We start from the raw sequence: 16,855 nt of genomic DNA on the forward strand, positions 1-16,855 counted from the left end.
CTGAGGTTTTGAATCCCTACCCCAACCTGACCCAATTAGGGCTCAGGTTGGGCCAAGCTCCATCTTTTTATCATTCTCTTGAAATCTCATAAAATCTCTCAAATCCTCTTAATATTTGATTAAGAGACCTAAACTTAACTTTTATGATTATGTATGGACCATGCTTTTATTGGCATTACTTGTTTGATAATTTTATAAATTCTTTTGGCTCTTCAGGTGGAATACACATGCTGTCATTTTCAGGAAACTTGCATTTTGTATTTGCACAGAACATTTAGGGCCTTCAGTAAAAAGTGGAAAAATAAAAAAGTTGCAAATAATTAGTCTATTATGAATTGTGATGGATGTCCTATTGAAAATCTAAAATCATGAGATCAATGATAACGAGTCCTCAAATTATCACTTGATCGGTTCATCTCATCCAAAGTCCTCAAATTATCACCATCCTTTTCCCGATACAGAGTGCCGAATACAAGCTTAAAGGAGAGCCAACATGCTGCGTCTCCAGCTGTAGGATCTCCGGCTTGTCCGTTGAGGAGTAAAGCTGAGGCCAAACATCTCCTTGAGGGCCTGCCCTGGCTCTTGGAATCCGATTAGTTTTGCGACAATTGTAGCACTCTCCATTACGTGGTCCATGTCTTTGGTGTCTGTCCACAGTCGGCGGGCCAGCTGTAGCCTTCTCTGCTTTGTATCCAATCCAATACCCCACTTCTTATATAGTTGTTCTCTCTCTCCTTCCGAGAATCTCTTATGCATTCGTTTGCTTAACATCTCCCTCTCTCGACAGAGTGCCCTCATGCTGTGTGACTCCAGAGGAGTAATTAGCATTCTCTTGATTAAGAACAAAATACAAAATGCCAAAAGAGAAATAAAAAAAAAATCATGACCGTTGTTGATGAGAAAGATTTCAATTCTCAATTTTCATCACCCCATTGTCTCACAGTGGCATTTTTATCATACTTTTTTATTTTTCTTGTTTGCCAAGTTGAACTTAAATAATAAAAGGAGGAAAATTATTAACTTGCAGGTTGTTGTCATCTTTATCATTGCATCTTAAAGGCACAGGCAGTGTAAAATTTCTTCTGTCAAAGACTCAAACGTTCATACTATTCACTATATGGGGCTAATTACAGCTTAGATCTCTATGACATAAAAATACTGAGTTTCGGAATGTACTTGAACTTAATGATAATTATAACCGGACCCTGAAAAACTTGGGGGGAACAATCAATTTGAAACTTGAACTTCTTATTTGCATTTTACTCTTTATCTTGAGTAAGCTAGGGCGTTATTATGATACATAAGATATATAGGGTGGTGATTTTATCTAGTGAAGCGCACAGTATTTATTGATCCGACATGGTAGGTGTCCAAGAGAGCCCTACGGTGGGTTTTGGAAAAGAAAGGAACCCCAACCAAGTATATTAATCTAATGAAATAAATGATGGTAAGGTGATTAGTGTGGGAAGGGAGATGAAAATTTCAAATCATAGTGAATATGTTGTATACAAGGGTACAAAGTATATGTTGTTTGCTGACTAAAAGGCATTGACTGATGAGGTGCTACAGCGGAGTCAAATGCCAAGTTAGTACTGTGAAAAGATGCTTCAGCAAATTTAATACAGTAAATGCAGATAACAACTAGTTAGCAAAAAAAGTTGAAGATTACAACTTTCAACAGTAGGAAAAAACAATCTATTGCAATTTTAAATATCTTCAGCAAATCAAGTGGCTAAAGGTCCAACAACTCTGATTTTGGTACAGGTAAACCATTAATGCAGGGTCAATTAAATGGTTAGTTTTGTGATCTACTAGAAATTTATTTAACTATGGTTGAAGGCTTGAGCATAAATTCTCCCCTTTTAGTATGAGAGTTTGCAAAAGTAACCTAATTACAATTGAGTGGCCAATAGATTCTTCTAAGTGATCATTTCCACTATCTTGGTTCAACAATTCATAGCTAGAGAATGAAGAGGATATGCCTGAAGAGAAAATCTATAGTGGGGTGTATGAACAGGGTTTTATGGAATGACGAATGTAATAAGCCTGAAGGGAAAATCTTATAAGATGCCATGTGGTCAGCAATACTATTTAAAATATAGCATTGGGTAATCAAGAAGAAATATATCCATAAAATAAGTGTAGCAGAAATGTAACTACAAATTAGTGGATACAATAAATGAGAAAATGAGGCTGCAAATTGAGATTGTTGTGGGCATTTGGATGAAGACAAACTACTGCAGTAGTAATGAGTGATTAACATGAATGTTGAGGTTCCTAATCAAGCTAGGGGAATGGTGAAATAGTCTTGATACACTAACACATACCCCTACATGTATAGTTTAAGCAATATAAGATAGCTAACTTGGAGGTGCCCCTTTGTCAGATGGATGGAGTGGATCTGGAATAGCAGTCATTCAGATGGATGCTCCAAACCCCTTCTAACGACATGCCTATCCAATTATGGCAAAGAAAATCTCTTAATATGTAAAACTTTCATTTGAGTGGTGCATCGGATGGGTGTGTAGTATTGGGAAAATCTCAACAAACTTCTCTGTAAGTTTTTCCTCTCATCTTTGATAGATCTTGCCCTGAATCTTGGGCTGTTAGTGTTTGAACATAAAGGCTAACAGTCCCACCGAAACAAAGCTTCCTTGGAAGACAACACATTATTCATGTAGCTTAGCTTCTTTCTTTTGTAGTTCCCAGGTTAAGAAAAGAAAACACAAATATCTTTTCAGGCCCCATTAGAGTAGGTGATTCGCTTAGAGCACAGGTTTTGGTGGTAATGGAAGGGATTAAGAGAGCAAAGGAGTTGAACATCAAAAAACTGATTGCTGAGGGTGATTCTAAATCTAAATTGGTAATAGGCTGGCTGTTAAAAGAGGAGAATGAGATATGGAAATTTGCTAATGAAAAAAAAAGAAATATAGGTGGTCGACTAGGGACATGAAGATAAATCTACTGCGGGTAAAGAGGACTGCTAATTCCTTTGCGGAAATACTTGTAAAACAAGGGATGGGAAGAGAAAGTCTGTTTTGGGCTTTGTTGTAATTGACCCTTATCATGTGGAGAGTTAAGAGTGTTTACCTCTCTCATGTATTATATTATATCTGTTTTTTTCTCATTAATATAATCTCAGTTACTGATAAAAAAATATGAAAACATAAATATATGAAAGAAAGCAAGGTAGTACCTTGAAGCTGGTGTGAGAGCCCAGTCATCTATCATAGCATGCTTAGCAAGATTTCCTTGAGAGAATGTATCCCTGATAAAGGAAAGCCTCCTGAGTTCTACCTTCATATAAATGGAATCTGCTGGATCTCCTCCAAAGAGCAGGAGGAAGTAGGTTCTGTGGATCAATGATACATTGCAAGTGTGCCAAAGTTCAATAATCTCTCTCTGCTGCCTCTCAAATTCTAAGGGCCAACTTAAAGGAGAGTCTGATGGATCTTGCATCGGGTCCACCCCTACATTTTTTACAGTCTTCCCAGATTTATCAGCCTTTGGTTCTGTCTCCTGAAATCCGATGAAAAGAACCCATGTTAGAATGCCATATAACTGTGCATCTTATATTTTCCAGAAAGTAACAAATATTTCACTAAAAGCTAAACAGAATTCGTTAATAGAAACTTAGATTTGCATATATGGGGAGCCAAACATTGTGCAAACCAAGAAGACATGGCTTCAGATGTTGTTTCCATATCCTGATCCTGTGTTTCTAACTAAAACTAAAACTTCTACATGTTCCAAGTCTGTATCTGGTCACCCTTGACAAATGTATTCTGCTACTGATCAATATCAATAATGTATTTTTTTTTGGTGGAAAATATCAATGAATATGGCTCCTACAATACAATTTAAAAATATGGCTCCTACATTACCTAATATATCAGACGAACGGATGGAGCCATATGGACTTTGATTCAGAAAGATTGGCATGCAACATGAGGAAGTATGTCTATGATAAAAATGTGCACATAAGACAACAAAATGGCTACCATATGATTACAAAGTCTGTTTATGTGCATGCACTCTTGCATATGGTACATTACTGATATAAGACTGACAATTCCAATACCAATTGATGCAATGGGGTAGGGAGAAGTACTAGAAAGTTTCAGATCTGGAATGGAGAACCAAGCAATGGTTGACCATCACTCATGTGACATATATGAAACATTAAGAGCATTGGATATTTCTACAATGTGATACATGATTTGATCCCCTTATTTTGTTGACATGTAAAAACATAACAAAGGGACTTAGTCCCCTTGGTTTGTTAAGAAATGATGATAAGGCTAACCACACCCCAATCCTTCATATCAACAGGAGAAAGTAAGTAATGCAGGAGACAAAGGATCACAAATTCAAAGTTGAAAATTAATTACTTAAGCTTCAAATGGAAATCCAGAGAGAAAACATCTTAAACCTGTCCTTCATAGCCAAAATTTGAAGTGCCAAAAGCTTGCTTGATTGACCCAATTTAAGTTTTGTTAAAAACCTTTTTTTTTTTTAATCTATTCAACAAGTCTGAGATAACACAATTTGGATTTGTACTGAGAAAGCTTCGACTGAGTTACAGGTAGCCAACAAGTTTATAATGGGTTTTTTTATTTTTTATTTTTATTTTAAAGTTTTGAATTAGAGTTTTACTAGTTTTAGGATTTAATTATATAGGTATTAGTTTTAGAAGTTGTTTCCTATCATAAATTTGTGTCAAACTTCTAATGGGTCAAAAAGGTCAATTTTTAGGAGTTCTAGTAAGTTTTAAATTGTTTCCAACTATTCGTATGAGTTGGAGAGTGATAAAAAACTTTAGATTGGAGAAATAAGTCTATATAAGGTCCATATATTGTTGTAAAATACAAGGACGAGGATTGAAAATAAAATTTATTTTTTATTTTTTGATGGAAATTTTCTTGACAATGCCAATTCTGGTTCCTTTGAAAAGCTATTAGGTGCTGAATTCTGGGTTAGTTTATTTTCTTTTTCTTGTTTTACAATCATATGGTGGTTAAACAATATAATGATTGTGACAAACTCAGTATTTAAAAACATAACAAAAAGCAACAAAAGAAAGAAAAAGAAGTGACATTGGAAATATCAAGATACTTTCATCATGTAATCTAATGTTTCTTAACGATAACAGATTCTCACCAGGCCATCATCTATCTGCTTCTCATACTGAAGTTTATCCATTTCCTTCAGTCCTGTAACAAAAGTATGGATACTAGTAATATCATCTTCAGCTGAAGTCTTGATATTTTGTGCTTTTAGTTCATCTGTGCAAACACTCCCCTCAGAGTTCTGAGAATTTTTTCTTGATAACCTTTGAATGTTAGCACTGAAGTTTAACGCAGAAGGCTTCTTTTGGAAACCACATGGCCTTCCAGGGAAGTCTTTATCAAAGCCACTGGGTGGTGTGTTTTGGTTGTCAAACCAGGGACAAGATGAGCTAGTCATTAGAGTTGCCCTACAACTTTGGCTTCTAGTTAGCCTCAAACCTCTAGAGCTTGACGGTTCTACTGAAGGTGGCCACGGAGATGGTTCGTCAGTGTAGGGATTGACAAGACAAGCAATTGTTTTTTGCATGCCATGGAGTTTATGTTCCAGTGCATCATATGTAAAATTAGTATTGATATGCCTCAACTCTCCATCTCCTTTTGGTGGAAATGATGCTAATTCTTGCTCCATTGCATCTCTGCTCTCATTCATTGTCAAAGGTAATAGTTCTTCATTTTCTGCAGGGGGCAAAACATTTGATTTCAAATTCCTGTTTGTGCTTGATGCTTCCATCTCAATGCATCTAACTTCCTTGCAAAGGTCTTCATTATCTTCACCTGTTTCTTGAGCAATTCCTTCCCAATTCTGAAATGGACCAGGTCCAACAAACTCAGAACTACCATTTGATAGTTGTGGAGAGGTATAATCAGACAGAAAACGATCTTGTGGGTTCCCAGGGAGATGACGGTAGCGGACATTGGAATTAGTGTTACTTTGTCTGTCAGAATATTGAGATGTGCCAAATCCTGCAACACCTACATCAGAACAGCGAGGATCTGCAACACTTGATGAGTCAGATTCATCTTCCCATGCATTCTGCACTTGGAATTTAGATTGATGATCAAGTGCTTCCTGAAAAAGGGACAAAAATTGTGTTAGTAGTTTAGTACATTAGTCAATGTGTAAAAGTACTCGTTCATTTGATTAACACCAAATACCCATAGTCTTGAAGCTCGATCATCTCCAACCACTCGCAGCAAGTCCTCAAGTCGAGACTGAGCAAGATCCCGTTGCTGGGTCAACTCTTTTATCTCTCTCTCCATCTACATAAGAAGGTCATATGACTCCTTAACCAACTAAAAGCAGAAATTTGTTGCTTGCCAAAGGCATGACTATTGGATTAAACTAGTTCAACTGCATTATTTTGATGTTTTGAGTTTATTCAGAAACTAAGTAGTAATTTTTTGGAGACGCTCTAACTTTACATGTGTGCAAGCATGTCACTGTGTCTAGGTGTATCCTACAACTAAATTTAGAAACTTTTACCTTTTCAATCTGAAGATCTTTCTCTTTCAACAGTGCTGAAAAATCACATGTTGCAGAAGTTGGTCCTGGACCTCTCAACTCACTCTCCAGCCTGGCCAATTCTCTCTGCAAATGCTTTACCAATGCCTTATCAGACATGACTATATTAACCTGTGCATTGGTGGCCACTTCTTTTGCACAGCTTGCAAACAGAAGGGTATTTCTGGACTGCTCAAGATGGCTTCGTGCAGGGCACATTGTACAAATAATGGCAGTTCTAGCATTGCCTCCTAAGGAGGGTTGCAATATGCGTGTTAACTTGGAGTCTCTGTAGGGAATATGTCCATTTCTTCCCTTGCTGGAGCCACCAAAAGCATTAAATGAGTAGCAGTATAATTATTCTTAACTCCAATACAAAGCCTGATATCTAGAAACTCATGATGAAATGAGAATGAGGAACATAATATTCTCCAGAAAAAAAAGAACTATAACCAAATGCTGGTCTAGTCTATGGACTCAAAGGTCATAGTATTAGAAGCTCAGTTTTAATTTTAAACTTCAGTTTTGCTCATAGTTGAGAAGTAGTAACCAACTTTGGACAGTACCAACAGCAACTTTAATCCAATCCTTTTAGTTCTCAATATGGCATTGTAAAACAGAAGACACAAGTTTCTAAAACCATGTTAAAGTGGTCAAGATGCCAACTGAAAGATGGCTAGAAAGGATAAACATTCAATGGAAAATATTGGCCAACCTCAGTTTGCGAATAACAGTTCCCAGGGTAAGTAAACTGCGATTTATGTGGCAACCTTCTTTCAACCTTGTCCCAGCTGATAATGCCTGAGATGCACGTTCACTCCCAGCCAGATCAACAAAGTTCTGTACAAGAAAGGCAACTCAATTTACCATTGCTTCCTGTATCTATGTTCATGTGATTATGCAGTTTATTATTTGTGGATGTATTCAGCGATCATCAGAGAATATTTGAAGGCAAATAGCTGTATGTATCAGTAATAAAAAAAAAAAAAAAGTAATCTTACCACGCTAGCTGCAAGAGTACTTGAATTGTCCTTGCCCAGAAACTCACGTGCAGAACTTTCTATTGTCTAAGAAATCCATCATTTGATCAAAAGAAACAAGTGAGACCAATAATCTCCTAGACTTCATTTAAATCTCTCTAAAACATATTCTCTAACAAGAGAGAGGCAAACCAATCTGAGAATTTGATGAGATCTGGAGCTTGTTTCATTCAGAGAGGTCTCTCCTATCTTTCTTTGAGCTGCAAGTTTTAAATATCACATATAAAGATACATAATCATCAAATAGAAGCAGGACTGACTTTAGAAATGCCCTTACCTTCACAAATGGAAAGAAGCTCCTTTAGATGGTTCCAATCTCTCAGAATTTCCTCTGTCAATTTCTCTACAACAGTTCCTCTCTATTGGAGTATATTATTGTTAGTATGATTAGGCTCTCTCATAGATGAAATTAACATCAAGAATAATATTCACCTCTGGATCATCTAGAAGCCTAAGTGGAGTGCTATCTACACTGAGGAGGTCTCTGACAGCTTCATTGTAGATTTCCATTGCAGAGAACTTCAGAACAAATGCTCTTTCCTCATGCTACAAGAAGAAAGAGACACCCTTATTACAAAAGTAAGAGCCAAGAAGTAAGTTGAAATGGAAAGCGCAAAAGGCTAGTTTAACTTGGGGTTGAGGATTCCATTACCCTCTGTATATAGTCATATATATCTGCTACTGTATATTCTGTAATTCCACTCATGGTGTGTGTCTTCCCACTGCTCGTTTGCCCATATGCAAAAATGCTCGCTGAAGACATAATATTTTGTACAAAAAAATGTAAATGGAGTACATCAAGACTCAAGAGGCATTCAGCAAACAAGAAGCGAAGACCATGAAAATTATACTTACAATTAATACCACTAACAACTGAAAGAGCAACTTCCTTGGCTCCTTCCTCGTAAACCTGCTTTGTGGAGCAATCACACCGAAATACCCTGTCTATCCAAGAAAAATACAGATCCAGACGCCGGCAATCAGATAAATTTCCGTATATCTCAGAAGAACAATATAAAGAATTACAAAAAAAAACTAAGAAAAATAACTTGTTTGTACAAATTACTTCAAATTCAATCCTTATGATATATTTGGATCAATTCAGAAAACCAGTTAGATTGTAATATCTTAATCGCACAAAGCGGACTTCAGGATCGTTAACATTAATTGGTAAAAGGAATCCTAAACAAGGAAAATAAGTAAAGGAATGAAAAGCTGAGGTAACATCCTTGCGAAGAAATGGGTAGAGACAAAGATATCCAACAGCTTAAAAGAGCAGAAATATCTAGTTTCTGATTCGCAGAACGCTATGGATCCTCCTCACGACTACCCCTCCCCCACCCGATCAGTGACTCTCATAACCTAAGCTTTTTAGCAAATTTGCATCCCCAAATTCAGTACTATACAAACATACCAAAAGCGAATCAGTTACACCAAACTAAAGAAAATAAATAGTTCCTTACCAAATGTATATGCAGTTGGATACATGGATCGCTCCGGAAGACTGTTCCTGAATATAATGGTGTTATCATTGATGCATTCCCAATCTGATACCTCGTTCCTCGCAATCTCCTTTGCATTCAGAGGCCTCAATCTTACAGAAACAAAAATCTTTTCTTCGCGGGTACCTTTCTCCTGTGCCTTCTCCCAATGCATAAGCTCCTCCCCACCGATTGCCCCCATATCTACACCCCTACCGGCTATCGTCTCCTAGAGCCAGAATGAAATGGAGTATATGGTCGGACATATAACTGAAATCAAGAACGCAGGGAAAAAAAATGAAAAAAGAGATAAAATATAAAAGCAACGGTATTCACAGCTTTCCCCCTGCTCCACAGAAATGCAAGATGGTTCAGATGTTACAAAGGAGGTTGTACTCGTATACAACATCAGACCCAACCCCCATTATAACCTCAATTGTCTACAACAGCTACCTAATGATGACTTAGTTCTAATTAAGCCCTGTTGATTAACTCGCCATTGTCGGTTTGAATGTCAGGGGCTCTCAAAAAAGATAACTTCCCGAAAGCGCGACCTCTTATGCTTTGAGACGAAGTCACGCTGTTTTATGTATTTTAATAGCCCATGATTTGGATTTCTCGGAGATGGTCCCCGCATCCATTTCAGACAATTTCAGTCTTCTTCCTACTATTTTTCCTTTTATTTTTACCCAGACACTGAAAACTTCACCAGTTATATCATAGAACGTTCCTGGAGAAGTAATAAGCGTCAGAAGTTCAGCTTGAGTTCTCGTTTTCAAGGAACGTCAGATATTAAGATCCGCGCCAACTTTTTCAGCAATGTAGTTCAGTTGGAGTTCCAATTGTACCGTCAGACAAGCTGGTAGAATTTCTGACTGAATTCGTCTTTTCTGCCATTTCGCCGTGCCCGCTTCAAGGATGTTCCTATGATTTCGCCTGTAACATGAAAATCCAAAGCAGAGTTCAAAATTTTGCAACACTAATTAGAAACTCCACCGCGAAGAATTCGAAATACATGAAATGTGGTGTTTCTGGACATTTACTAAAACTCCGGTTATTCTGCATCTAACGTATATTTATTTAATAACCAATTCCAACGGATAATTCCGTTAAAAGAATTCGCGAATCCACTACAACATTAATACTCTGAGCTGTTACTTGCACCCGTAGTGTAGCAATCCATGTAAAGCCTAACAGGATTTTCGTGGACCTAATCTATTGATCATGCCCTCCAAATTCGAAATAATTTACCTCAAAACTCGAAAATCTTCTTCGACACCTCAGATCCCGCACATTCAACAGAAACGCTATTAAAATGCATCACGATTTTCTACCCGGACACTGTAATTTCAACTTCAAATTATAGATCCCGCACCATTCTTCAAAGCTAGAGCTGTTGCAGATATTCTTAACGTGTATGTATCTCCAAAGCCCTAATACCACCAAGCAGAAACAATTTCTCGGATACACATCTTCTATCATCTCTGTAGCTTAGATCTCACCATAAAGATAGATAAACTTCAAAAGCTGCAACGAATCTATCCGAACTAATCAGAGGAAAACAAAAGAATGGAGGGCCTTTACTCAACTAATGCGGAAGGATCGAATAAAGAAAAATGAGAGAGAGAAAAAGTGGAAAACGAAGAGCAGTAGAACAGAGAAAGAAAAAAGAGCAAATCAGAGGACGGGAAACAGGAAATGTGAGCGAAATCCCTGCCGCGATCTCAAATGCACATTGAAACAAAAAAACGAGGGAAAGAGAAAAGAGAGACGGTAGGTAGTAACAGCGAAACCGTCTCACTCACTCACTCCTCACTTTCGCTTCAATTCTGTTTCAGATAAAAGCAGAGTATTTCTTGTTTATTTTTCCTCTATATTCCACACGGTTTCAAATATTTTGTGGTTCCAAGATCTTGTAAATCTGCGAAACGGGTTTTAGTTGCCACGGAGTCAACATCCTGAGCTCAGGTGAATACTAAAGGATAATAGAGTCCTATTTTTGTTTCTAAGCCTTCAAGTAAGAGTATAAAACTGGCCCACAACTAGAATTAACAACTGAACAGTCAAATTTACTGTTTTGGCCTTCGTTTTCCTCCCAATCTACGTTTTCCTGCCACGTAGAGAGATGACACTGCTAATGCTAATCATCCAGAATCTAGACCTCACATCGGCCCTTCCAGGCTTCCATTAGCAACAGGGGAAACTTCTTATTATCCACGTGGACTATACCCTAGTCCTAATGCAGTGAGGAGCCTGAAGTTTTGTTGAGGATAAGTTAGAATAGGTTGCGTAATTAAAAAAAAAGCAAAAAACAAAAAATTTGTACTTTTGGGAATTGGAGCGTTAGAGGGTGATCCTTATCAGGGACCTATTTACTGCATTTTTAACTCGAACTCTACTCTTTTTGTTTGGAATAGGTTACGTAATGAATGTTTTTGGAGTTGGATCTGCTCTAATAAAACCCATTTCAACACACTTACAACATGATTTTACACCGCACATCACCATGAGATTGGGACCACCATGTATGAGATGTGAGGTAGTGGATAATGTTGGAACATATTTCGTTGAGAGAAGATTTGAACTCATGTTTTTTTACAGAGTTTAGATCTATTACCAACCAAATGCTCCCAAGAATCCCAACTGGCCATTGCAATTGCACATTGGGAACATCACCCTTGTCAATTTTGGTAGGGAGTGTTTGGTTGGTAGTAGATCCCCACCGATTTTTGTCTCAGATTTGATGGGAGCATTGTAGATATGGCAATTTGATTGGTTCCTATGGGGCCCCACCCCGACTTGATTGGGTATTTTGACTATAGATCCGGGGTTCGGGGAAACCCAAAACTTTGGGGTTTGAAGATGGGGCAAACAAAATCCGACCCCTACTCCATTGTCATTCCTAGAGTTGTAAATAGGGTCGTGGAGCTTGGGTACTGGCAAAACCCAGCACAACAAAATACAGGCTATGTCGGGCACAACACGATGGTATGGGTTGCATCGGGCTGGGGTTTTAGGTTCATGGGCTAGCACAACACGACATGACTGGTTGGGACGTGCCACTTGCGGCTTATGTGTCAGCACGACCCAACACGACTCATATATATATTTATATATTATACTATAATATAATATATTAATATATATAATTTTACTTTTGATTTTATTATATTATTTCATTTTATTATTGCATACAATAATTGTATACATCAAAATTCATATAAAATATTTTTTTTGTATATTTTTTTAATTTATGTTAAAATTATCATTACTTTTTTCAAAATTAAAAAAAAACATGGCTTGGCTTGGTTCATGGTCCAGTCTGGCCCGTAGCGCAACACGGCATGGGCCCACACGAGCTTAGGCCATGGGCTGTGTCGGGCCGACCCCCCAAAGTATCCTAGGAAAGGGAAGCACAACCCGACTCGTCTTGTGGGTCAGCACAACATGGACCACACTTTGCATGGGCCGCACACGAGTCATGTTGTGTCAGCCCAACATGGCCCGATTTACACCTCTAGCCGTTCCTAGAGCATTGATACGATGAGTGCATCCTAAGTCATGAGCACTTAGGCCTTGTTTATTTTCATTGTCTAATAATGGAATTGGCATGGGCGTCCCATGGGCACCCCAAAGCACATCCCACTAGGGATGACAATTTTCCCCACCCCCGACAGGGACCCGACTTCCTCGACCCAATGGGGTCGAGGATGGGGATTGTTTTGGTGGGGCGGCGATGGGAATGGAGATTAATAGGAATCCTTGTTAAGAGTTGGGGATGGGGATTGAGGTCCTTGCCCTACCCTAACCCCAATTATATACATATATTAAATATATATTATTATATTATTTATATTACTTATATATATATATATATATATATATATATATACATATCAAAATATATTTAAAACATTAGTTATAATTTAAAATTTTATTTATTTTAAGTAAATTTATTTATTTTAATTATTATTATCAAAAAAAATTTGGGGATTTGGGTCCTGCGAGGAACCCATCCCCATTGGGCATTAGACCCCGCCATTGCCATTCCTACATCCCACTTATTTCCACGATACCATGATATCACTTTGGTTGTTTGGAAAAAACAGCTTCAGTTATTTTGGGAGCCTCTACACATGATATCTTAGCCAATTCAGGTCCTTTTTGTCTTTTCAACTAAAAAGAATATTGTGTGATTACTATTTTACCCACACTCATTATGAGATATCATTCCCAAAACAACCCAAAGTGTGTTTTACAAACAACCACCTCCAAGGGAGATATTTCCAATGAACATTGATGTGTGAGGCGTGAAAAGCAGGAGATGTAGGCGAACATAGAGGCCTTGTAGGCCCAACTAGAGGGAACTTGCCTGAGTGCCGAAGCGGCCCATCGCAGTGCAAAGGATGATCACAAACGCTTCTACGGGCATAGTGTCGGCATGTAGCGCAAATTGGAGGAGGCCAATGGGACCATTGCCACTCTGACGACAAAGTGCAGATTAGGGATCGTCAGCTAGAAGAGCGACGAACTAAATATACTGAAGATATTCGTTGGGTTGAGGTCGAAGTAGTTGAATGTTTCCGCCGGTCGCCAAAGTATGACCAGGAAAAGATTGATTTCTCTCTTCCTTCTATGAAGAGAGGATTCAAGTTATGTCGTCGCTTCCTCTAGTCCTACATCCCAACTTTGATTTCGGTACTCTATCAATTAGGTTAGTACCGACGAGCTGGCCATGCAGGTTAACCAAGAGCCTTTAACCCCGGGTGAGGGGGCTAGTGAGGTCGGTGATGTGGTGAAGGATGAGGGGATGGACGAGGTCGACGATGGTTTGTAGGGCGATGAAGAAGAGTAGCTGCTAGTGGGAACTCTCTATTAATGTCTTTGGAAAACTACTGTACTTGGAGTTTGCATGCTCCTGAAACTACTGCGCTTGGAGCCTATGTATTCCTGAATGTTCTTTCTTAGAGCCTACGTGCTCTCGAATGTTTCTTTCTTTGGCTTGCTTTTTTTGAATGGCTTTTTTTTTGAATGAAAGATAATCCTTTCCCATACAGACAATGCCTTCTTTCGTGCCCTTTACTTTCCTTCACTCTTGAAGCTACTAAACTTGTGATTTTGGCTAAGTCAAGACGTTGTCGAGTTGTTGAGCTCCTGACATCTTTCATGTCGGCATAGGGGGCCTTAGAGCTACAAGCTGTTTGGCTTCCCCTTATTCATTTAGCGGGCGGTCTACTTTTGCTCTTGCGGATGCAACTCAAAACTTTCGAATTCCTCATAAGTAGTATCTCCTTAGGTTATCAACGTTCCACGCATAGGGTACCTGTTTCTCCTCCAACGTTTTAAAGTTTGTAAATGCCTTCACCAATCACCTTAAGTACTCTGTAGGGGCCTTCCCAGTTTGGACCTAGCTTTCCTATGCTGGGATTAAGCACCATAACCTTCCTGAGTACAAGGTTGCCAACTCGAAATCGGTGTCTCTTAACTTGAGCGTTATAGTACCGAGCTACCCGTTGTTGGTATGCCACAGTCTGAATGTAGGCTAAGTTGCGAACTTCCTCCACTAGGTCAATGTTAGTCTACAGCTTGTCCTCGTTAGCCTCTTCATCATATGTCTCAGATTGCAAGGTCGACACTTCGATCTCAGTTGTGATGATAGCCTCCATCTCATACGTCAGGTTGAAAGGAGTCTTGTCAGTCTCATCTTGGTGGTAGTTTAGTAAGCTAAGAGAATGTTGGGCAACTCGTTTACCCACAAACCTTTAGCTTGGGGAAGTCGAGCTTTCAATCCATGAACGATTGCTTTATTCATCACTTTGTCTTGGCTATTCGCCTAGGGGTGGGGCACCGAGGTAAAGTTCTGCTGGATTCCCATCTCGGTACACCAGTTTTGGAACTTGATGTTTTTGAACTGCTTCCCGTTGTCTGATATTAGTACCCTAGGGAGTCCGAATTTGTAGACAATGTTCCTCCAAAAAAAAATTGGATGTTGCAAGCTATGATGGATGCCAGCGGCTTATCTTCTACCAACTTAGTAAAATAATCCACCACAACCACTAAGAACCTCATTTGCCCAGTCGCAAGTGGGAAGGGACCAAGAATGTTTATCTTCCACTGTGCAAATGACCATGGGTTGGTAAGGTATCTCAAGACAATAGTAACTGACGTGGTATGTTGGCATATTGCTGAGACTTCTCACACTTCCAAACTAACTCCATTGCATCTGCCTTCATTGTGGGACAATAGTAGCCTTGTTGTAGGGCTTTCTGGGCTAGTGCCTTGCCCCCCAAATTTCCTCTACAGAGACCTTCGTGGATCTCACATAACACTTGGTCCGCTTTTGTTGGATGCAGGCAACGCAAGTAGGGAAGCGTGAACGACCTATGTTACAAATGTTCGTTAATAATAACATAGCAAGCTGACTACCACTCTATCCTCCGAGCTGCGTTGCATTCTGCTGGTAGGGTCCCATGGTGCAGATAATCAACTAGCGGGTCAATCTAGGTTGGTTTTGCAACTAAAATAGGAGTGACCTCTTTTGCTACTCTTTTTATGCTAGGTTGTAGTAGGTCTTCAATGTAAATTGTCATCTTTGTGATATCCGTTGCATCTGCTAGCTTCAAGAGCGCATTGGCCTTGGTGTTCTCAGATCTTGGAACTTGTTGGATGTACCAAGAGTGGAATTTGGGTAAGACCTCTCTAACCTTGGCCAAGTAGCCCAACATGGCGGGCTCCCGATCCTCATATTGCCCATTCACTTGGTTCACTACTAGTTGGGAGTCATTGTACACCACGAGATGTTTCACACTGGACTTCTTTGCCAATGATAGCCCGGCTATCAATGTCTCATACTCAGCTTCATTGTTCGAAGCTTGAAACGCGAATTAGAGAGCATACTCTAGATTCACCTCACTAGGTCCATAGAGGATTAGCCCAACTCCGCTTTCACATTGGTTGGACGAACCATCCACATGGAGGATCCAAGGCTCCTCGTCCCAAGTCAGGTCGGGCATCGTGCTGGTAGATACCTTTGAGGTGCTCATGGGCCCAACAACTTTAGGGGTTGACGTTCTGAACGTGCATTTGGTGATGAAGTCTACTAGGACCTAGGTCTTAATTGTTGGGTGTGGCTCAAATCGGATGACGTACTTGCTCCTATTTTGTTAACCTTCCTGAGACCTTAGGCTTCTGAAGGACTTGCCTTAGAGGTCGATCGATTATGACCACAATGGTATGGGCCTAAAAGTAAGAGCATAGTTTACGGGCTGCTAGCACCACCGAGAAGGCCAACTTCTCGATGTTTGAGTACCTAGTCTTGGTGGCATGTAGGACTTTACATACATAGTAGATATGTCACTGTACCCTATCCACCTCGTATATTAAAACCAAGCTAAGTACCTTGAAAGTCACCACTTGCTAAGAGGTAGAATTTTAGCTCGTCTCTGGGTTCTGGTCTAGTTAGCAAGGGTGGTGAACTTAAGTATCTTTTCAGCTTGTTAAACACGAGTTGGTAGTCTTTAGCCCATTCGAAATCTTGGTTCTTTTTTATGGCCTTGAAAAACAGAAGACACCGCTTAGCTGACTTAGACATAAAGTGGTTCAGGGCGAGTTAGATTCAATGCCACATTGGTTCATTATGTATCCGAGGAACTTTTTGGGTTGAGCTTCATGTTATATTTTCTTAAAATGTCAAAAATGAAATTTAGGCCGGCAATTAAAGAGCTTAAAAACTGGGTTTTAACAACCATATCATCAAGATAAATT

At 39.2% G+C, this 16,855-nt stretch overlaps 1 protein-coding gene across 7 annotated transcripts; it reads right to left on the reverse strand.

The window, feature by feature from the left end:
* Positions 1-236: 236 nt before the first annotated feature.
* LOC148851202 (kinesin-like protein KIN-7E) lies at positions 237-11,078 on the reverse strand. 7 transcript variants are annotated; one of them, XM_088945319.1, is made up of 15 exons: positions 10,343-11,076; positions 9,940-10,027; positions 9,074-9,320; positions 8,466-8,555; positions 8,263-8,363; positions 8,043-8,156; positions 7,888-7,969; positions 7,743-7,810; positions 7,572-7,637; positions 7,286-7,410; positions 6,553-6,889; positions 6,225-6,329; positions 5,161-6,138; positions 3,197-3,519; positions 237-799 (listed from the first exon to the last, which is right to left on the reverse strand). In XM_088945319.1, the coding sequence occupies exons 3-15, from the start codon at positions 9,291-9,293 to the stop codon at positions 478-480; spliced, it is 2,931 nt and encodes a 976-aa protein (XP_088801445.1). In that variant the 5' UTR covers positions 9,294-9,320; positions 9,940-10,027; positions 10,343-11,076; the 3' UTR covers positions 237-477. The 7 variants fall into 7 exon arrangements, with proteins under 7 accessions (XP_088801445.1, XP_088801443.1, XP_088801447.1 ...); XM_088945317.1 differs by having other exon boundaries at positions 9,074-9,361; positions 10,343-11,051; XM_088945322.1 differs by lacking the exon at positions 237-799 and adding an exon at positions 2,104-2,453 and having other exon boundaries at positions 9,074-9,361; positions 10,343-11,078.
* Positions 11,079-16,855: the final 5,777 nt, after the last annotated feature.

The sequence above is a fragment of the Nelumbo lutea genome, chromosome 5 (assembly GCF_056320005.1).
Source record: "Nelumbo lutea isolate HS-2025 chromosome 5, American lotus-T2T, whole genome shotgun sequence".
NCBI classification, from domain to species: domain Eukaryota; kingdom Viridiplantae; phylum Streptophyta; class Magnoliopsida; order Proteales; family Nelumbonaceae; genus Nelumbo; species Nelumbo lutea.